The sequence below is a fragment of the Tamandua tetradactyla genome, chromosome 11, assembly GCF_023851605.1.
Source record: "Tamandua tetradactyla isolate mTamTet1 chromosome 11, mTamTet1.pri, whole genome shotgun sequence".
Lineage (NCBI taxonomy): Eukaryota > Metazoa > Chordata > Mammalia > Pilosa > Myrmecophagidae > Tamandua > Tamandua tetradactyla.
The window spans coordinates 498,602-521,725 of record NC_135337.1 but is presented as its reverse complement, the minus strand read 5'-3'; the positions used below and the strand labels follow the sequence as shown (position 1 = coordinate 521,725).

At 40.7% G+C, this 23,124-nt stretch overlaps 1 protein-coding gene across 1 annotated transcript in view; it reads left to right on the top strand.

Moving 5' to 3' along the window:
* The first annotated feature begins 3,538 nt into the window (after nucleotides 1–3,538).
* LOC143649771 (uncharacterized) overlaps nucleotides 3,539–23,124 on the top strand; it is a 48,877-nt gene continuing 29,291 nt past the window's right edge. The window contains exon 1 of the mRNA XM_077119718.1: nucleotides 3,539–4,026. Coding sequence (XP_076975833.1) covers nucleotides 3,702–4,026 — 325 coding nt within the window. The 5' untranslated portion in view covers nucleotides 3,539–3,701. The remainder of the gene's footprint in view (nucleotides 4,027–23,124) is intronic.

Below are 23,124 nucleotides of genomic sequence, written 5' to 3'. Positions count from 1 at the left end.
GAAAAAAAGGACAGGGCCTCAGGAATCCCCCAGTTGAGTCACCCTCCCGAAAGGGATGTCCCTCCACCTTCCGTGCCGGGACGCTGGATGCTGCTGCCGGGGCAAGTGTTCCCCTGTGTGCTTCGGTGTCCCCGTGTCTAAAATGGGATGATATTTTCTGCTTCTCAGGGGGGTTGTGGACAGTGGGTGAGAAAATGTGGGTGCAAGGGTTTTATAACCAAAAAATTATACAAACATATAGTTATTAGTATGCTTATATTAATAACAACTTCTATTTACTAAGGGCTTACAGTGAGTGCTGCAATTAATAGGAATAGTGGTGTGTCCTGTGCATATTAGTTAATTTAACCAAACAACCCAGCAAGGTTCTTTTGCATTAGGTGCCCACTTTGTAGTTAGGGAAAAGCCTCAGAAAGTAATTTTTCTAAGGTCATGCAGTTAGCAGTGATGGGATCAGGGTTTGAGCATAAAGCCTATGCTGAGTATTGATACTATTCTGTATTAATTTCTATCAATAGACAAAAGAGCTTGTGCTGGTTTGAAAGGAAGTATGCCCCCTAAGAAAAGCCATGTTTTAATATAAATTCCATTTCTTAAAGGTAGAATAATCCCTATTCAATGCTGTATATTTGAAACTGTAATGAGATCATCTCCCTGGTTGATGTGATTTAGTCAAGAATGGTTGTTAAACTGGATTAGGGGATGACATGTCTCCACCCATTTGAGTGGGTCTTGATTAGTTTCTGAAGTCCTATAAAAGAGGAAACATTTTGGAGAATGAGAGATTCAGAGAGAGCAGAGAATGCTGCAGCACCATGAAGCGGAGAGTCCATTGCAGATGAAGAAGAAAAGCCGCCTCCCTGGGAGCTTCATGAAACCAGAAGCCAGGAGAGTAAGCTAGCAGATGACGCCGTATTCGCCATGTGCCCTTCCAGCTGAGAGAGAGAAGCCCTGACTGTGTTCGCCATGTGCCTTCTCAACCTGAGAGAGAAACCCTGAACTTCATTGGCCTTCTTGAACCAAGGTATCTTTCCCTGGATGCTTTTGACTGGACTTTTCTATAGACTTGTTGTAATTGGGACATTTTCTCAGCCTTAGAACTGTAAACTTGCAACTCATTAAATTCCCCTTTTTAAAAGCCATTCTATTTCTGGTATATTGCATTCTGACAGCTAGCAAACTAGAACAGAGCTCATGTTTTTTTGTTCCCTTTGCTACTGCCCTACAGTTATTAGGAGACATGAGAGCCTTTGGGGAAGAAGACCCACTAAGACCTCGTGATTGATTCCACCTGAAAGATGCTGGCCTGGGGTGGATAAAACATGGAAACTGAAGGTGCTATTAATGGAAATAATGACGAATTGCACTGGAAGGCAATGCTTATGTAAATGGGAGCCTGGGTTTAGTAGAATCATAGTATCTTACTTTTGGAGTAGCCCATAGATATAAATTGATCTAACTTCCTTTCCTCCCACTCCAAGGACAGTAATAGGGACTTATAATACTATTTTAACTAAAGTATGACTGTCACTCTGCTTACCTCACTGAAACTTCTTTTTAAGTCAACTATGGAGACATTGAGGCACAAAATACTTTGATGATTCCCAGTGACTCAGCAAGTCAGATTTCGGGACCCTCCCTTTGGCAGTGAACCCCAGATGTGTGGTGGAAAAGAGAGTTGTAAAAAAGGATGTGTAAAAAATACTTGGGGCGGGGGGCAACTGTTCAGTTTGCGAATACTCTTCCTTCTCTGGGAATTGCCTTCCTGCCAGTTTTACAGGGATAGCCACTGACAACTATGTTTGTAGCAGATGACCTCGTCCCTATGACCACATTTGATTGGGCCAGGGATAGACGTCTGACCAAAACAGGGCCTGTGAGAGTCTTTGCTTCTTGGAATTTGGATTGAGAAAATGACAGTCTCTAAATAGAACATACTTACCAGAAAAGGACCATGTTTACATCATATGGATCACAGAAGCAGAGAATGAAGAATGTAGCATGCATGCACAGAGAAGCAAATTTGGAGCAAGAGTCCCAGTTTCTTTCCAGTTCCTGGTTCTCAGCTCTTCCCAAGGACCAAGTTTATTCTGCCTCCTGGTTCTGAGACACTGTTGTTTATTTATAATGAATCCTCTATTTAACATAGGCCATTTTGCATTAGTTTTGGTCACAACCGAAGGAAAAAAAAAAACAACTCTCAACTGTTTTTAACTAACACAGGAATGCAGTCACTTGGACCAACCCTTTCTTGGAACAACATCCACACTTGACCCCTTACTTTTTTTTCCCCCTAGACACACTAGATGCTTTCGACACACTTCTGAGTCACTGAAATTATTCCAAGGAGAGAACAGCAGTATTCTCAAGTCACTGGGAAGCCATAAGGAGAAGGTCTGAAACCAAGGATTCAACTACTCAATAATCTCAAACTCTAGAATGAGTGGCTTTTGCTTTTGACTTCAGCATCGCTTCCACCCTGAGGTGTTGCCTTTGAATTTCTGGCCTTTGGTCCTTGGAACCACACGGGACTGTGTGATAATGTCTCACACCTAATCACTATTTCACATTGAAAGAAAAAGAGTATCAACAAACGTTTGTTCAGAAAACTTCAGAATTTATCAAGTTCATGTATATTCTCTTCTTGAAACCTGACAACAACCCTGTCAAGTGGGTGAAATTCAAGAGCCCTTGAATTTTCAAACATTGTTCTAGGGGAGGAAAAAAAAGGAAACAGAAACCTTGAATTTCTATAGCTACAGTTGCCTACAAATTCTTGAAATTTATCAAAGACACTAATACCCATATCTAAATCAGCCTTCATTAAGCTGTTAAACAAGATGAGAATTTCCTTTAAAACACAGGCAGAAGGTTGCAACGACTTTTTTTTATTTATAGACGTTTTTATTGTAAAATATAACATACATACAAAAAGCAACAAATTTCCAAGTACATTTTAACAAATAGTTACAGAACAGATTTTAAACTTTGGTATGGGTTACAGTTCCACTATTTTTCGTTTTTTCTTTTAGCTGCTCCAAGACACTGGAGACCAACAGAAATATCCATATAATGTTTCAGCAGTCATACCTATTTGTTAAATCCTATCTTCGCCGTTATACTCCTCCTCTTTAAATAACATAGACATAAAATAAATTTCAAAGTAGAAATTCGTTGTAGAACAGATTTCCGAGTTTGGTATGGGTTACAGTGCCACGATTATAGGTTTTTACTTCTCGCTGCTCTAAGGTCCTGGAGACTAAGAGCGTCAGTGAAATGAGTCAGCAACCAAACCCGGCCTTCTCCGGGTCGCTCCGCCGTCACCGCTGGCGTCTGGCTCGCAGGGCATCTGGGCCATGCATTCCACCCGAAGGCTGCCACGGAGTACAGGTGGTGTCCGCTCATGAGCCGGTTCCCAAGGGCCTCCCGGCTTTCGGCACGGCCACCGCACAGCGGGCGAGAGTCGCGCAGCACCGCCACCCAGCGCCTAACTCTAGGGCCGACGCCGCGGCCCGCACGAAGGGGGCGCCGGCGGAAACCCGCGGCGAGGCGGCCGCTCGCGCAGCGGGAGAGGTCCGAGGACACGGCTAGGGAAACGGAAAAGGCTTTTCTCAGAAGAGACGCTCTCGGCAGACAAAATGAACAGACGGCCTCTAAACGTGGACTGACCTCCAGCCACATGCACCGCTACAACGTACCGGATGTTAAAATTTCGAAGTGATTTCCTAAGGCCTGCGAGACCATGGCTGCCCCTCGCCATCCACAACGCAAACAGCGGCGACAGCGCCGGCGTCTTCTTCCGAGCGGCAGATACTTCCTTTCCGATTGGTCGCTTTTCATGCCAGTCAGTACCTAAAGCCCCACCTCCCAGGCACGACATTGGCTGCCTCGGAGAACCGGACCCGCCCCCCCTTCCGCCCAGGCGCGGTCTTCAGCCGCCACTTCCGCCCCGCTCGTTCTGCGCGCGCCGTGGTTGGCCTGCGGGCTCCTTCTCAGCTGTCTGGGCCTCGCGGTTGGCGCTCGTGGGTAAGCGCAGTGGGTTTCAGCTAGCCCCCCGATTACGCCCGCCAACCCTGTGAGCCCGTGAAGGCAGGGTCTGTCTTCTTTATTCATGGATTGGCCCACTGTGCTCCGCTGTGGCATCTGCACAGTCGGTCGGGTCACCGAAGTGAGGGTGGAAGGCGGGAGGAAAGAACAGGGCGTCCTTCCGAAGTAGTGGGGAGCCCGACTTGGTGATGACTTCGGTACGCCTCCCGAAGATAGGGAGCTGGGCAGCAGAGCTGTCCACTGCCTTCTAGGAGCTCCCCCGTGGGAATTCCACGGACTCTCTGGTCTCACTGCCTTCACAGGAAAGCCCAAACTCTTCCAGAGCAGAAAAAGCCCTTTTTATCCCGCAGGGTGTAATGTGTAGCGTGCCTGAAACCTAGTAAATGCTCGAGGAACGTTTCTTGAATAAATGATGGAATGAATAGCATGCTTCACAGGTTTGAGGCAATTTGGTCGCATACAGCACGATGCAGTGTGTACACTGCACTAAGAGATGACATAGCCATCACTCTTTCATGCATTTAGTCACTCGACTAATATCTAAGCATTTGTTGTACACCTGGTATGGGCTAGGAATGCCAAGTACTGAGTCACAGAGAGGTGAGCAACAGAAATCTTGCCGTGTTTGCCTGGTTCTGTCTCTCCCATCGCTCTGAACCCGCCCCTCTCCAGCCCTACCCTACACTCTCCCGCTCCCTAGGGTGGAATAATGAAAGCCTTGACTGCGATTTCTTCAAGTCTGAGGATCTGCTCAGGTTCTTCAGCTCTGTAAGCTGTTAAAATGAAATGGCTGCCTGCCCTGCGCATGGTCTGGAGGGACCCCTTTCGGAGAAGGGATTTTCCAAAAGACAGAAGATGGTTGACCTCGGTGCTTCCAGAGAAAGTGGAGCACACCCTACACAGTTGTGTTTAAGCAGCACCTGGTGATCAATTGATTTGGTCCAGCAGGGACGGCTTATCATAAGCATACCATACTAATCAATGTGTATCTGCTCCTCACTTTGTAAGAGCTCCCCTAGGTGAAATAGAAACTTAACGTCAACCGATCAGAACGTTTTCTCCTTTGCATCTACATTTGCCCTGTGTAAGCGTTCCTTTCCACTACTTCAGTGAAGCCCCTTTCACACTTGCAGTTTAACTGCTACTAATGAATCATAAGCTTCTAATTAATATCTTGTCTAATATTTTATTTTAATAAGGCATTTCCCTTTTTCTGTGAGGTCCCAGTAGATTGAGTTGTTCCTAGCAGCCATTATTATTTCCCGATGTTAACTGCTGTTGTCCCAGAAGCTCCCAATGTTGCTTGGTTTCCTTCTTGTAGTCCTCTAAGTCCTGCTTTTACTGGGCCCTTTCTCTCCTACTCATGCTAGTGTTTCAGAAATTAGTTAACAGTTTTCTCTGAGTGATTTTTCTTCCAGTCTTAAGAGTTGGACTGTTCCTTATTACTAGTTCATGTTATCCTTTCTCTTAAAAAAGTTATTACTCTGACTTATTCAGTTTTACCTACCAAAGAACTGAATCCTATATGACAATTAATGTGACAAAATGTGATAAGATGTTGGGGGCACAGCCTAACTGTAAATTAGTACTTTCCTTGAAGTGAATTCTGTACCTTCCAAAGACTCAATTTTTAAAATCAGTCTCTAGTATCAATTATGGATTGAATTATGTACCCCACAAAGATGTATTCAATCCTGACCTTTGGTCCTGTGGGTGTGAACCCATTTGTAAATAGAATCTTTGAAGACCCTATTAAAATGAGGTTAGGAGGTGACAGCTTTTCGCTGACTACATTCAGCCTGTCTGGTAAACTTGTCCAGATTGAATATGCTTTTGCTGCTGTAGCTGGAGGAGCCCCTTCAGTGGGAATTAAAGCTGCAAATGGTGTGGTGTTGGCAGCTGAGAAGAAACAGGTCCATTCTGTATAATGAGCAAAGTGTACACAAAGTGGAAACAATTACCAGACATATAGGTTTGGTGTATAGTGGCATGGGCGCAGGTTACAGAGTGTTTGTGAAACTAGCTCAGCAGTGTTATGTTTTGTGTTGTTTTTATTTTTGATACAATTTTGTTCATATATATTCATACACAATACAATCAGTGCCTCACAGTATCATCATGTCATTGTACATTCATCACCACAATCAATTTTTAACATTTTCATTACACCAACAAAAAAAAGAAAACCCAAAACATCCCCATAACCATCATCTCCCCCATCATTGACCCCTAGCTTTGGTTTGATACATTTGTTACTGTTTATACAAGAATATTAAGATATTTCTGTTGATTACAGCTCATGATTTGCAATAGGTGAAGTTTTCCCATATACCACTGTATTATTAACTCCTTGTAATAGTTCATAACTTTGTTCTAGTTTGTGGATGAAGTTTTTTAGATTTTACTGTTCATCACCACAAGATTTACTGTATTATATAGTCCCATATCTTAACCTCTGGCTTTCCTTCTGGTGCCATGCATATGTCTGAACTTCCCCTATCAACCACATTCTCAAAACAATTGAGCATTGTTAATTATACTCAAAATAATGTGCTAATGTCCCCTCTACCCATTTCCAAACATTTAAGTTCAACCTAGTTACAATTCCTGTACATTATAAGCAACAGCCGCCCATTCTCTAGCCTCGTTCTATCTCCTGGCAGCATATATTCTCTGTTTTATGACATGTGGTTACTATGTTATAATTAATTCATTTAGTGAGATACAATATTTGTTCTTTTTGTCTGATTTATCTCACTTAACTTAGTGTCCTCAAAGTTCATCCACACTGTTTTTTCATCTCTTCTATCGTGCCTTTCATTCCCTTAAGTTCTGTGATTTGTTTTTTCAAACCTTCAAGTTCTTTTTGTTTATCCAATGTCTTTTTTTTATTGTATAGTATAACATATATACAAAGCAAAGAAATAAAAAAAGCAATAGTTTTCAAAGCACTCTTCAACATGTAGTTACAGGACAGACCCCAGAGTTTGTCATGGGCTACCATACCATCCTTTCCGATTTTTCCTTCTAGCTGCTCCAGAATATAGGAGGCTAAAAGGCTTAAAAATTTTTAAATCATCACAATCGACTTTTTTCCTTCTTTTTTTGTGAAAAATAACATATATACAAAAAAGCAATAACTTTCAAAGTGCAGCACCACAATTAGTAGTAGAACATATTTCAGAGTTTGACATGGGTTACAATTCCACAATTTTAAGTTTTTATTTCTAGCTGCTCTAAGATACTGGAGACTAAAAGAGATATCAATTTAATGATTCAGCATTCATATTCATTTGTTAAATCTTCACTGTTAAACTCCACCATCACCTTTGATCTTTCCATCTCCCTCTTTCGAGGTGTTTGGGCTGTGGCCATTCTAACTTTTTCATGTTGGAAGGGTCAGTTACTAATATGGGGTAGGAAGATGGTATTTAGAGATAAGAATGAAGTTGATCATGTTGGGATTAAGGTAATTAAGAACACAGGAGTAAGGAAGAGCTCGTCTATATTTTAGAACCTCAAATACTCTTTGAGACCAAAGGAAGAAAGGTTATTTTGTCCAGAACATAAATTTTCTGCAGCACATAATCAAACTCAACCTTTCTGAATAGATCATTTAAACCATCCAAACCCAGGGAACTCAGAATAAGAATGAGGGCCTTTAATCCTGTATAGCTCAATGTAATGCCTGGATACATCCAAGGGTATATTAAGCAGATATTCAAAAGTATTGGCAAAGCCCCTTGAGGATGGGAGAAAAAATATGGAACTATTAACCTCTACCACTGGGGAAACCCCTAATACTGTGTTGAACATTAGGGACACCCAAATCAATAGGCCAAGCCCTTGAACTCGAGGCTTGCTTTTGTGAAACTTATGTATGTAGTGGAGAAGCTTTGCTACCTATAGGCATGTCTAAATTACTTCTGGAGGACTTCTATTGTTGCTCAGATGTGGTCTCTCTCTAAGCCCAACTCTGCAAGTGAAATCGTTGCCCTCCCCGCTGTGTGAGAGATGACATACAGGGGTGAGAGTCTTTCTGGTGGTGTAGAAGATGACTCCCAGAGATGAAATTAGCCCTGGCATCATGAGATCAACAATACCATCCTGACCAAAAGGGGGAAGAAAGTAAGTGGCTAAGAGAGTTCAAATAGAGTTGAGAGGCTACTCTGGAGGTTGTTCTTATGCAGACTTCAGTTAGACATTGCTACCTATCATAATTTGCCAAACCCCAACCAAAACCATTCCTGCCAATCCTAAAGAATACCTCGGGCATTATATAAGATTCTACGAAGGTCCCATGCACTGAGATAACTTTCCAGAAACCTATAACCAGATGAATTAGTTATAATATAGTAACCACATGTCATAAAATAGAGAATATATGCTAACAGGAGATTATATGCTAACAGAATGAGGCTAGAGAATGGGCCAGATAAGTCCTGAAATACAGAGGGGTCAGCCTCTCCAGAACATCAAGTAGTTCAATCCCCCTATCCCATGTTATCAACAGCCCCTTCCAACATGAAAAAGTTAGAATGTCCATAGTCCAAATACCCCTTAAAAGTGAGAGAAAGATCAAAGTTGACGGTGGGGTTGTACAGAGAAGGCAGGGTTTAACAAATGAGTATGAGTGCTAAATCATTATATTGATATTTCTTTTAGTATCTTAGAGCAGCTAGAAGTAACAACCTAAAATTATGGAATTATAACCCATACCAAAACTGAAATCTGCTCATGCCTCACTCATATGGACTAACTATAATATAAACACTCAGTGAACTGAAGTTGAGAGCGTGGATTATCAGGTTGGGACCTATTTTAAAAGGGTCCTAGATTGTAATCTTTTACAGCAGTCACATATATTCAGGAGTTGTAACTGTTCTTTCTAAATTCTGAGATAATGAGATGTTTCTGGGTGTTCCCAGAAACTTCAGGTATTTGTGTGACACCTGAGACTCAGTGTTGGAGCTCTGAAGCTGTGAAAGTCAGCAGTGCCCCATACAGGAACTGTTCATAAGGTTGGAAGAAGGATCAGGCTTCAACTGGAGATATAAAGGAAGCTGATCTGAATGGGACTGAGGTGGATCAGAGTGCAAAATAAAGAATGATATCCTTATTTTAAAACCTTGGCTTCCATGTGAGACCAATGGGAGAGATGTTTATTTGGTGCAAAATTTTTATTTTGGGTGGCACATTACCTAATTTGACCTGTATGTTCAGTTTAGTTGAACATGAGTGCGTGGAATCTTGATTAGGGCATGGGATCTTGTTGGTTTGACCAGGTTGCTGTGGTGCCCTGATACATCCTAGAATAAAGAAGTGTTTGCAGGGTCTCCTTGGGGAACTGGGGAGAGGGGAGGAGGTGTTCAGCTTCCCCATTCGGAGAATTTCTGATAGACTCCTAGGCAGTGGGGACAACCAAATTAATAGGCTGAGCCCTTGATCTTAAGGTTTACCCCTATGAAACTTATTCCTGCAGCAAATTGGCTAAGCCTACTTAAAGTTATGCCTGGGAGTCACCCTGAGAGAGCCTCTTTTGTTGCTCAAATGTGGCTCGGTGGGACATGACACCCAGAGGTGAAAATCTCCTTGGCAACATGGGACAGAACTCCTGGGATGAGCTGAGACCTGGCATCATGGGATTGAGAAAGCCTTCTTGACCAAAATGGGGAAAAGAGAAGTGAAACAAGATTGAGTTTCGGTGGCTGTGAGATTTCAGGCAGAGTTTAGAGGTTGTTCTTGTGAATTGTATGGATGTCCCTTTTTAGTTTATGATGTATTGGCGTGGCTGGAAGGAAGTGCCTGGGGCTGTTGATCTGTGTTCCAGTGGCTTCATTCTTGAAGACAACTGTGTAGGGATGTAGCTTTTGTGGTGTGACTGTGATTTTGGAGGCCTTGTGTGTGATGCTCATTTTGTCCAGGGTATGGCCAGATGAGTAGAAAATATGGATAGAAAATAAATGGGTAGTTGGGGGGATGAGGCGTGGAATGGGTTGGGTAGATGGACATGATGGTAGTCAGTGGGGGGAGAGGAAGGAGGTGTGGGATGTGTGAGTTTTTTATTTTATTTCTTTTTCTGGAGTGATGTAAATATTCTGGAGGTGCTCATGGTGATGGGTGCTTTGTGGTGATGTTATGGGCCATTAGTTCTGCAACGTATGTTAACTGTATGAAGATTTGTCAGTGAAAGCATCGGAAGAAGGAAAAATATGTATATATTGAATGTATCCTGCAGCAGATTTGAATGGGCAGAAAAAGATTTAGTGAACTAGAAGATAAGATAATTGAAATCTTACAGACAGAAGAACAGACAGAGAAAAGAATGGGAAAAAATTATCAGGGAATTGAATGACAGCACAAAGCACGCAAACATGCATCATGGATATCCCAGAAGGAAAAGAGAAGGGAAAGGGGCTGAAAGGAATATTTGAAGAAATAATGGCCAAAAACTTCCCAGCTCTTATGAAAGACATAAACATACATGTCCATTTTGGGGAAAATGTGGAATAGGATACGTTGAATTCACCTCTGCATTGGAAGAGTTTAGGTTCCAAAAAGAACCCTGCAGGTAGCTTTGGCTTTCAGCTCCCTCAGCTGCACACTTGAGGAACCTGGAAGCCAGTAACCTAGCTTTCTCTGCTCACATACACCATCCCACTAGTGCACAGAGCCTAATGTGCCCCTTTCCAAATGGAGGCCTTGAGCCCTCAGGAGTGCATGTCCACACTGCTTGTGAGAATATCAAGAATCCAACTTGGGGAAGTTTCCCCCTTTCTCACCATTCCCCAAAGGGGACTTTGCAAATACTTTTTTATTCACTGTTCAAATCACTCTGGGATTTATTGGGGCATCACTCTGGACAAATCAACAAAATCTCATGTCCTACGCAAGGTTCCATGTACTTATGGTGTTCAATTAAGCTGTCTGCATAAGTTATATTAGGAAATGCACTAGTCAAAATATAAATTTTGTGCCAAATAAACATTTTTTGCTTTAGTCTCACACGTAAGTTGAAATTTTAAATTATTAATTGCCATCTATTTTCAGCACCCTGCAGTAATGACATTCCTTTGTTCTTCCTCACGCAAAAACAGTTTTAAAATTTAAGTACATGGGATCTTGAATAAGGTGTGAAATCTTGTTGGTTTGTCCAGGTCAGTATGATGTCCCAATATATCTCAGACTAATTTGGGTAGTGATTAAGGAAGTATTTGCAAAATCCATTTGGGGGACTGGGGAGAAAGGAGGAAATATTCAACTTTTTCATTTGGAGAATTTCTGATATTCTCGCAAGCCATGGGGACAACCAAATCAATAGGCTTGATCTTGGGGTTCACCCCTATGAAATTTATTCCTGCAAAAGCTAGGCTAAGCCTACTTAAAATTACACCTAAGAATCACACCTCCCAGGTCAACTCAGCAGGTGAACTCACTGCCCTTCTTCCACATGTGGGACACAACTCCCAGGGGTGTAAATCTCCCTGGCAACATGGGACAGAATTCCTTTGATGAGCCAGAATCTAGCACCATGGAATTAAGAAAGCCTTTTTGACCAAAAGAGGGAAGAGAGAAATGAGACAAAAGAAAGTTTCAGTGACTGAGAGATTTCAGAGTTGAGATGGTGTCCTGGAGGTTATTCTTATGCATTATATGGATATCCTTTTTAGTTTATGGTGTATTGGAGTGGCTGAAACTGTTGAGCTGTGTTTCAGTAGCCTTGATTCTTAAAGATGATTGTATAACTATAAAACTTTTAGTGTGACTGTGCGATTGTGAAAACTTTATATCTGATGCTCCTTTTATCCTGGATATGGACAGATGAGTACAAAAATGAGGATAAAAAAGAAATAAATAATAGATGGGATAAGCAATAAAATAAATTGGGTAGGTTGAAATACTAGTGGTCAATGAGGGGGAGGAGTAAGGGATTTGGGATGTATGAGTTTTTCTTTTTATTTCTTTTTCTGGAGTGTTGCATATGTTCTAAAAATGATCATGTGATGATATTGTGAGCTGTTGATTGTACACCATCAATGTGAGTGAAGATTTGTCAATAAAAATATTAAAAAAAGAAAAGAAAACCCATGAATATTCCAAAGGCGGGATACATAGGATCATATTCTATATTTTAAAAATACTGGCTACCAAAATGTCTATCAACAGATGCATGGCTAAACAAGCTGTGATATATACATATGATGGAATATTATGCTGCTGTAAGACAGAATAAAGTTATGAAGTATGTAATAATATGGATGGACCTTGAGGACATTATGCTGAGTGAGATTAGCCAGAAACAAAAGAACAAATACGGTATGATCTCACTGATATGAACTAACATTACTGAATGATCTTGGAGAATTTCAGTTAAGAACAGAGACCATCAGGAGACAGAAATATGGTAGATAATGGGTAATTGGAGCTGAAGGGATACAGATTGTGCAACAAGACTGATTGTAAAAATTCAGAAATGGGTAACACAATACTACCTAAGTGTACTACAATAATGTTAGTACAATGAATGAAGCTGAATATGAGAATGATAGAGGGAGGAGGGCTGGGGCACAAATGAAATCAGAAGGAAAGATAGACGATAAAGACTGAGATGGTATAATCTAGGAATGCCTAGAGTATACAATGATAGTGACTAAATGTACAAATTTTAAAATGTTTTTGCATGAGGAAGAACAAAAGAATGTCAGTATTGCAGGGAGTTGAAAATAGATGGTAATTCATATTTTAAAACATTAACTTATGTTTGAGACTAAAGCAAAAAATGTTTATTTGGTACAAAATTTATATTTTGACTAGCGCATTTCCTAATATGACTTATGTGGACAGTTTAATTGAACAACATAAGTACATAGAACCTTGAGTAGGACATGAGATTTTGTAGGTTTGTCCAGAGTGATGCCCCAATAAATCCCAGAGTAATTTGAACAGTGAATAGAAAAGTATTTGCAAAGTCCCCTTGGGGGAATGAAGAGAAAGGGTGAAAATTCACCTTCACCATACGGTGAATTCCTGATAGTCTCACAAACAGTGGGGACAACCAAATGAGTAGGCTGAGCCTCAATCTTGGGGTTGTTCCTGTGAAACTTATCCCCACAAAGGATAAACTAAGCCTACTTAAAATTAGGGCTAAGAATCACCCACAGAGAACCTCTTTTGTTGCTCAGATGTGGCCTCTCTCTCCAGCCAACACGACAAGCAAACTCACTGCCCTCTCCCTCTCTACATGAACATGACTCCCAGGGGTGTGGACCTTCCTGGCAACCTGAAACAGAAATCTTAGAATGAACTGGAACTCAGCATCCCTAGAATGAGCTGGGACTCGGCATCAAGGGATTGAGAAACCCTTCTCTATCAAAAGGGGGAAGAGTGAAGTGAGACAAAATAAAGTGTCAATGGCTGAGAGATTCCAAACAGACTTGAGAAGTTATCCTGGAGTTTATTCTTACATTATATAGATATTACCTTTTTAGTTAAGATGTAATGAAGAGGCTGGAGGGAGATGCCTGAAAATGTAGAACTGTGTTCCAGTAGATATTTTTCTTGAAGATGATTGTATAACGATATAGCTTTCGCAATGTGACTTTGTGATTGTGAAAACCTGTGTCTGATGCTCCTTTTATCTACCTTATCAACAGATGACTAAAACATGAATTGAAAAGAAAGAAATAATAGGGGGAAAAATATTAAAATAAATTTAGTAGATTGAAATGCTGGTGATTGGTGAGGGAGAAGGGGAGAGGGAGGGGGTATGGTATGTACGAACTTTTTTCTTTTTATTTCTTTTTCTGGATTGATGCAAATGTTCTGAGAGGTGGTCATGGTGATGAATATACAACTATGTGATGATATTGTGAGTTATTGATTATATACCAAGAATGAAATGATCATATGGTAAGACTGTTCATGTTTGTATGTTTAAAAAATGAATTTAAAAAATTTTATTTTATTAAAAAATTTTTTTTAATGTACTAGCTAACAAATAAATAATATGGGGGATAAAGGGCGTGGAATGTTTTTAGGTGTTCTTTTTCATTTTTATTTTTATTCATATATAATGAATGGAAACGTTCAAAAATTGATTTTGATGATTTATGCACAACTATATAATGATACTGTGAACCACTAATTGTACACTTTGGATGATCATAGGGTATGTGAATATATCTCAATCAAATTTCATGAAAAGAAAGAATTAAGGTGAGGCTGTTATTTTCTATTTGGTGAGGGTGTGTTTATTGATTATTGTTCTCTTGGGAGCAATGAAAGTTGTCTAAAATTGAGTGTTGATGATTGGACAACTAGGTGAGGACAATGTAAGACATGGATCGTTGTTGACTTTGGACATCATACATGATGCCCAATGGATGGAGGTGGCTGATTGGAAAGTAGACTGGTGAACTGTGATGTATACATATGATCAAATATTGTGTGGCTACAGAAAGGAACATAATCATGAGGCATACAAAGAGGTGAATGATCCTGGGTATATTATGTGATGCAAAATAATCCAGAAAAAATATATATAAAATATTGCCTGGTTTCTTTTAGAAAATACTTATAAGAAAATTGGTGCCTAGATTGTAAGCTCTTATAGCAGTCACATTTAATCCAGAGCTGTAATTGTTATTTCTAGATTTTGAGATGCATATATATATATATATTATATATATATATATATATATATATATAAAACCTTGTATTTCTCTGGAACTTTGGGTACTTGTGTGGCACCTAAGACTGAGAGTAGGAGTTCTGCAGATCTGAAATTCAGCATTGCCACATACAGCAATTGTTGAAGAAAACAAAAAAGAGATCAAGCTTCAACTAGAGATAAGAAGTAAGCTGATCTTGATGGGACTAAGGTAAACCAGAATACAGTGGTAAGGAGGCCATTGTCTATATTCTAGAATTTCATCTACTGTATGAGGCCAAAGGAAGAGAGGTTCATTTAGTCAGAAACCTAAATTTTCTGTAGCACATAATCTAACTCAACCTGTCTATTTAACTCAACAAACACATGGAGCCCAGAATGGGAATAAGGGCTTGTAATTCTGTATAGCTTAATGTAATAGCAGATACGTCACTGAGCATGTTGACCAGATGTTTGAAAAGTATTGGCAAAGTCCCTTGAGGGATGGGAGAAAAAAATGGAAATTTTAAGCTTTACTGCTGGAGAAACCACTGATACCTACTCAAACATTAGGGATTCCCAAGTCAGTAGGCCAAGCCTTTGATCTTGAGGTTTGCTCTTGTGAAGATTATTTATGTAGCAGAGAACCTAAGCCTCCATATAGTTATGCCTAAGAATTACTTCCAGAAAGCCTCTTTTGTTGCTTGGATGTGGCCTTTCTCTAAGCTCAGCTCTGCAAGTAAAATCATTACCCTTCTCCCTATGTGGGAGAAAACATCCAGGGGTGAAAATCTCCTTGGCAACGTGAGACATGAATCCCAGGGATGAACCTGGCCCAAACATCATGGGATTGACAATGTCTTCCTGACCAAAAGGGGGGAAAGAGATGTACAAAATGAAATATTAGTGGCTGTGATAGTTTGAATAGACTCAAGAGGCAATGCTAGAGGCTACTCTTATGCAAACTTCTGCTAGATTTTACTATTTACCAGGTGTACTGGTTTGAAAGTATTATGTACCCCAGAAACCCATATTTTAATCTTGATCCTATTTTGTGGGGGCAGCCTTTTCTTTTAATCCTGATTCAGTATTGTAGGGCAGAAACTTTTGATTAGAGTATCTCCATGGAGATGTGGAATGCTCAATTGTGGGTATGACCTTTTGATTAGATGGAGATGTTACAACACCCATTCCAGGTGGGTCTTATTAGTTTACTGGAGTCCTTTAGAAGAGGAAACATTTTGGAGAGAGAAGGGCTAACACAGATAGAAGCCAACACTTGGAGAACAGGCACAGATGTTTGGAGATGCTTGGAGCCCAGCAGATGTCGCCATGATATGTTAAGCAAATCAGAACCTGGAAAGAGCCAAGGGAAGGCCAGAGACATAAGCCACCCCCAGAGAAGCAAAGTGAGGAACCCTGACAGAAACAGAGGCTGAAAGCAATGGAGCCCAGCAGATGTCAGCCACATGACTTCTCAGTTGACAGAGATGTTCTAGACCCACCAGCCTATCTTGAGTGAGGTATCATTCACTGAATGCCTTAGTTTGGGCATTTTTTCATAGTCTTAGAACTGAAAACTTGTAGCATTAAATTTTAAAGCCATCCCATTTCTGGTATTTAGCATTCAGCAACTTAACAAACTAAAAGAGATTTTGGTGCCAGAGAAGTGGGGTGCTGCTGTGATTTGTAAATACCAAACATGTTGGGACAGCTTTTTAAATGAATTAGGGGAAGATTCTGGAAGAATTGTGATATACTTGATAGAGAAGGACTAGGAAGCTTTGAAGAGACTGTTGGTAGATATGTGTACTCTAAAGATACTTCTGATAAGGCCTTATATAGAAATGAGGTACGTGTTTTGCAAACTGGATGGAAGGCAACCCCTGTTTCAAAATGGTAGATAATCTGGCAAAATTGATTGCTGATTTTGGATGGAAGGCAAATTTTAAAAGCCATGAGTTTGGATATTTAGCAGAAGAGATTCCAAATTAAATGTGGAGAGTTTAGCCTGCCTCTCTTGCAGCTTATAATTAAATGTGACAGGAAAGAGATAAGGTAAGAACTGAACTCTTGGGTATAAAGAAACCAGAAATTGATGGTCTAAAAAATTCTGGACTTCCAGAAAAGGAGCCCCAGAGAACAGTGCCCTACATGGATGCAGTCAACATTCTAGAAAAAGCCAGGATTGGAGATAGAGTGATCCAGGATGGATTTGTGGAAAGTCATGTTGCTTGATGGTTATGATCCCAGCATACTGCATAGAAAACACAAGAGTGTTGTGGGATCTGTATAAATGGAAACACTGCCAGTCTGGACTAAAAGGGACAGAAAAGGGACAAATTGAAGGAAAAATAACTTCAGAGTTAGAACCATGGAGGCTAAGGTCTGACAAGAAACTTCGGACCAGAAGAGTGGACACATCCAAACACTTGAAGAGGGTGAGTGTGCTGGTTTGAAAGGATTATGTGCCCTAAAAAAGCCATGTTTTAATGCTGATCCATCTTGTGGAGGCAGCCATTTCTTTTAATCCCTATTCAGCACTGTATATTGGAAACTTGATTAGATTATCTCTGCAAAGATGTGATGCACCTAATTGTGGGTATTAACCTTTGATTAGTGGGAGATGTGACTCCATCCATTTCATGTGGATCTTGATTAGTTTATTGGAATCCTTTAAAAGAGGAAGCATTTTAAAGAGAACCACAGAGCCATGAGAACCACAAGAGGCCATGCAGCCAGAAACTTTGGAGATGAAGAAGGAAAATGCCCCCGGGGAGAGTCATGAAACATGAAGCCTGGAGAAAAAGCTAGCAGATTCCATCAGGTTTGCCATGTGCCTTTCCAGTTAAGAGAGGAACCTGAATTTCATTGGCCTTTCTTGAGTGAAGGTAATCTCTTGTTGGTGTCTTAATTTGGATATTTTTTTTCAATCTACTCAATGTATTTTAACCTTTGTCCCCCATTATTTTTTTATCTTTTATCCATATTTTTTATTCATCTGTCCATACATAGATAAAAGGAGTATCAGACAAGGTTTTCACAATCACACAGTCACATTGCAAAAGCTGTATCATTATACAGTCATCTTCAAGAACATGGCTACTGGAACACAGCTCCACAGATTCAGGTACTTCCCTCTAGTCACTCTAATGCACCTTAAACTAAAAGGGGATATCTATAATGCATAAGAATAACCTCCAGGATAACCTCTCAACTACATTTGAAATCTCTCAGCCACTGACACTTTATTTTGTCTCATTTCTTTCTTCCCCCTTTTGTACAAGAAGCTTTTCTCAATCCCTTGATGCTGAGTCCCAGTTCATCCCAGGATTTTTGTTCCACATTGCCAGGGAAGTTTACACCCCTGGAAGTCATGTTTTGGACAATTTTTGTAGGCTTGCTTTAGTTGGGACATTTTCACAGCCTTAGAACTGTAAACTTGCAACTTAATAAATTCCCCCTTATGAAAGGTGTTCTCTTTCTTTATATCGCAGTCCAGCAGCTAGCAAACTAGAACAGTGAGTTTGTCTCAAATGCAGAGGATGGGTCTTCCACCTCAATATTCTGTAAGAGTTGTGCCCCAGACCTCAGAGAAGTTGGAGTACATTCCTTGGAGATTGGGGAGAGCCTTGCTGCCACCACATTGATCTAAGAGGGTTGAGAGTGTGCCCTGTATATGGCAAAGAGCCCAGGTGTTGCCCCAGGGCTTGGAGAGGGTGGTGCCAAGAAAAAATGGTCTCCCCAGTGTCCTTCAAGGTTGCAGTTCTCACCCCGGCATTTGGAGACAGCTGAACCACTGCATAGGCCCTTGTAGCAGATGGGACTGTTGCTTTGTAAAGCTGCAAGGATAAATGACTCTCAAAAGTTGAAAAAGGGATCAGACTTCAACTAAAGATATGAATGATGCTGATCTGGATAGGACTGAGGTATACTAGAAGACTGAGTAAAGGATGATATCTATATTTTAAAACTTCAACTTCCAGATGAGACTAAAGGGAGAGATGTTTATTTGGTGCAATATGCATATTTTGGGTAGTGCATTTCCTAATTTAACTTTAATGGTCAGTTTAGTTGAACACCATAAGTACATGGAATCTTGAATAGGGAGTGAGGTTTTGTTGGTTTGTCCAGGTTAGTGTGATATCCCGATAAATTCAAGTGATTTGGGCAGTGAATAAAGAAGTATTTGCAAAATCCCCTTGGGGGAATGGGGAGAAAGGAGGGAATACTCGACTTACCCATTTGGAGAATTTCTAATACCCTCACAAGAAGTAGGGACAACCAATTCAATAGGCTGAGCCCTAGATCTTAGGGTTTGCCCCTATGAAACTTATTCCTGCAAAGGATAGGCTAAGCCTATTTAAAATTAGGCCTCAAAGTCACCCCCAGAGAACCTCTTTTGTTGCTCAGATGTGGCCTATCTCTATCTCTCTCAGCTGACACTGTGGGCGAACTCAATGCCCTCCCCCCTTCTACAAGGGACATGATTCCCAGGGGTGTAAACCTCCCTGGCAATGTGGAACAGAAATCCTAGAATGAGCTGGGACTCAGCATCAAGGGATTGAGAGAACCTTAACACTCATTAGATAGAACAGTGAGCATTCTCTGGATTTAGCAGTGCCTCAGGCAAGGACGGAATTAAGGCATGTCTGAAAGACAAAGTAACTAGTCCTGTGAATGGGGATAATTCTCTAAAGGGTGTACCTTCCCCAAGAAAAAGGGGATAGGCCCAGCTCAAGCTGTGGCCCTCCTTCGGGGAATTGAGGCCCGAAGGGCTGCTAACAGACTCGACCTAAGTCCACCCTCTACCTCAACCTCTATCTCAACTACGCTGCTGGCAGGAAGAGGCCTCTAAGAATTAAAGGCACCACATCACTTTATGCTATTGGGAAGCTGCATGCTAGCAAGCACCACATGCTGCACAGTACAGGAAAACGTAGTGTCTGGAGGCTTCAGAGGAAAGTCTGACAACCTGCTGGGTCTCACCCTCAGGGAAACTTGATACTGGTTTCTTGCTGCTCCTGAGATGTGGGCCTATCTTGTCTGGGAAAATCTGATTGGGGTTAAGCATATCTGAAGAGACCTTCCTCAAAAATTTCCATATAAGCAAGGAAAGAAACAGAAAAACAGGAGCTGAAAAACTCTGAACAGTTAAACAGAAGCTATGCTAGAGATCTAGAATAAGGTGAACTGAATGCCAAAGAACAGATAGAGAACAAAGCCAACCAACAAGAAGTCCCTAGGTAAAAGAGTGGAAATGGCCTCCAGAATAAACTAATTGAGGTAATAAAATGCCTAGACACCAGCATAAAATAATGAGTCATACAGGAAAATTGAAGATACAGCCCAGCCAAAGGAACAAACCAACATTTCAAATGAGATATGGGAGTTGAAACAAATAATTCAGGGTGTTCAAAGAGACATGCTAAATCACATCAAAATCAAATCAATGAGTTGAGGTAAGACATGGCAAAAGAGATGAAGGATATAAAGAAGATATTGGGAAAAGAAAAAGAAGAACTCAAAAGTTTGAAAACACAAATGGCAGGACTTCTGGGAATAAAAGACACACTCAGAGAGATTTTAAAACAAACAATGGAGATTTACAACAGCAGATATGAAGTGGCAGAAGAAAGGATTAGTGAACTAGAGGACAGAACATCTGAATTTCTATACACAAAAGAATAGATAGGAAAAAGAATGGAAAATATGAGTAGGATCTAAGGGAGCTGAGTGACAATATGAAGTGAATGATAACTTGTTATTGGTGTCCTAGAAGGAGAGAACGGAAAGGGGGTAGAAAGTCTAATAGAAGAAATAATCACTGAAAATTTCCCATCTCTTATGAAAGACATAGAATTACAGCTCCAAGAAGTGCAGCAACCCCAAACAGAATAGATCCAAATAAACATGCTCAAAGACACTAATCAGATTATCTAATGTCAAAGACAGAGAGAATTCTGAAAGCAGCAAGAGAAAAGCAATCCATCATATACAAGATATATTAGTTTGTTACAGCTGCCAGAATGAAATATATGAGAAATGGAATGGTTTCTATATTGTTATGTTACAAGTTTACACAGTTTGTATTGTTTTGCTAAAGCTACCAGAATGCAATATACCAGAAGTGAAATGGCTTTTATGAAGGGAATTTATTATATTTACAAGTTTACATTTCTAAGGCCAGAAAAATGTCCAAATTAAGGCATCCAGAGAAAGATACCTTTCCTCAAGGAAGACCAATCTGGGAAGGTATCTGGCTGGCATCTGCTGGTCTTTGTTCCTAGTTCATTGCTTCCACTTTTGATGTCACTGGTTTCCTTTCTAAGTGTCTGTGGGCCCTCACTTAGTTCCTGCAGGATGTAACGCTGGGTTCTTGCTTGCTTGGCATCTCATAGGAAGGCACATGGTGACATCTGCTGGGCTCTGCCTGTGTCTAGGCATCTGCTTTCTCTGTTGACACTGGAAGCATTTCCAAACATCTGTATTTGTCAGCTCTGAAGCAACTGCTCTCCAAGTGTCTACACCTGAAGTTTCTCCAAAATGTTTCTCCTTTTGAAGGAGTCTAGTAAACTAATTAAGACTCACCTGGAATGGGTGGAGTCACATCTCCATCTACTCAAAAGGCCACACCCACAACTGAGTGTGCTGCATCTGCACAGAAGTAATCTAAACAAAAGGCCACATCCACAACCAGGTGAGTCACATCTCCATGGAAACAATCTAATCAGAGTTTTCCACCCTAAGCAATAGGTCTGGGACCACAAGATTGGGTCAGGATTAAAACATGGCTTTTCTAGGGTACATAATAGTTTCAAACTGTCACACAAGGGAAGCTCAATAAGACTATATACAGATTTCTCAGCAGAAACCACGGAGATAAAAAGACAGTAGTACAGTATAGTTAAGATTCTGAAGGAGAAAAAACTGCCAACCAAGAATTCTATACCTAGAAAAATGGTCCTTCAAAAATGAGGGGCAAAATATTTTCAGGCAGTCATTGAGAGAGTTTGTGATTAAGAGACCAGTTCTACAAGAAATACTAAAGGGAGCCCAACATGCAGATAGAAAAAGATAGGAGAGAGAGATCTGGAGAAGAGTGTAGAAATGAAGACTATCAGTAAAGGTAAAAAGAGAAAAAAAATAAGATGACATAAAATCCAAAAGATGGAATGGTATAAGAAAATCCTGCCTTTAAAGTAATAACATTAAATGTTAATAGATTAAACTCCCTGTATTGGCTTGTTAAATGCTGCCAGAATGCAATATACCAGAAATGGAATGGCTTTAAAAAGGGTATTTATTAAGTTGCATCTTTACAGTTCTAAGGCCATAAAAATAGCCAAACTAAGGCATCCAGATAGAGATACTTCGACTCCAGAAAGACCAGTGGGCCCAGAACTCCTCTGTCAGCTGGGAAGACACATGTCTGGCTTCTGCTTGGGTCTTTGGCTTCTGTTTTCAAGCAGTTTCCCTGGGGGCATTTACTTTCTACACTTCCAAACATCTGGATCTTTATATTGGCTCTGTCAGTGGTGTCAGTTCTGAAGATTTTTCCAAAATGTTTCCCTCTTAAAGAACTACAGTAAGCAACTCCACCTTGAATAGGTGGAGACACATTTCCATGGAAACCACCTAATCAAAAGGTTCCACCCACAGTTGGGTGGGTCACGTTGCCATGGAAAAAATCTTAATCAGAAAGATCCCACCCAACAATATCAAATCAGGGATTAAAGCACATGGCTTTTATGGGATACACAACAGTTTCAAACTGGCATATTCCATCTGCTGGACCCCAAGAAAAAGACATGTTATTTCCGATATCACAAAGACTTAAACCATTTCAGCAACAATACAGATACAATACAAAATCAGAAACAGTAAAAAATATCATCAAAGTCAGTTACAGGCATGATCTATCCTGAGACAAAAATTCTCCTCTGCCTGTGGACCTGTGAAACTAAGAACAAATTATCTATGGACAATATACAAAGGAGGGACCATCATAGGATACATGTTCCTATTCCCATAGGGAGAAATTGGAAGAAACACAGGGGACACCAGACCCAAACAGACCCAAACCTTCAGGGCAAATTTCATTAGATTTCCAAGTTTGAAAATCATTTATCATTAGGGCTTTAGAAAGTGGCAGTCCCAACCTTTCCAAGGGCCTATGCAGTGGCTTTGCTCTCTGAAAATGCTGCAGTGAGGGTTGCAAAACTGGGATTGTTGTGATGACCAACTTTTTCTCAGCTCCACTCTCTCCAAACATCAGGGCAGCACCCAGGCTCTCTGATATCTCTGGGGGCATATGCACAACTCAGCCAGGCTCCCCCCAATCCCCACTTCATGTGCACCACCCTCTCCAAGACCTGGAGCACACAAACTCTTACAGAGCATAGAAGTGGAAGGCCTGCCCTCTGCTT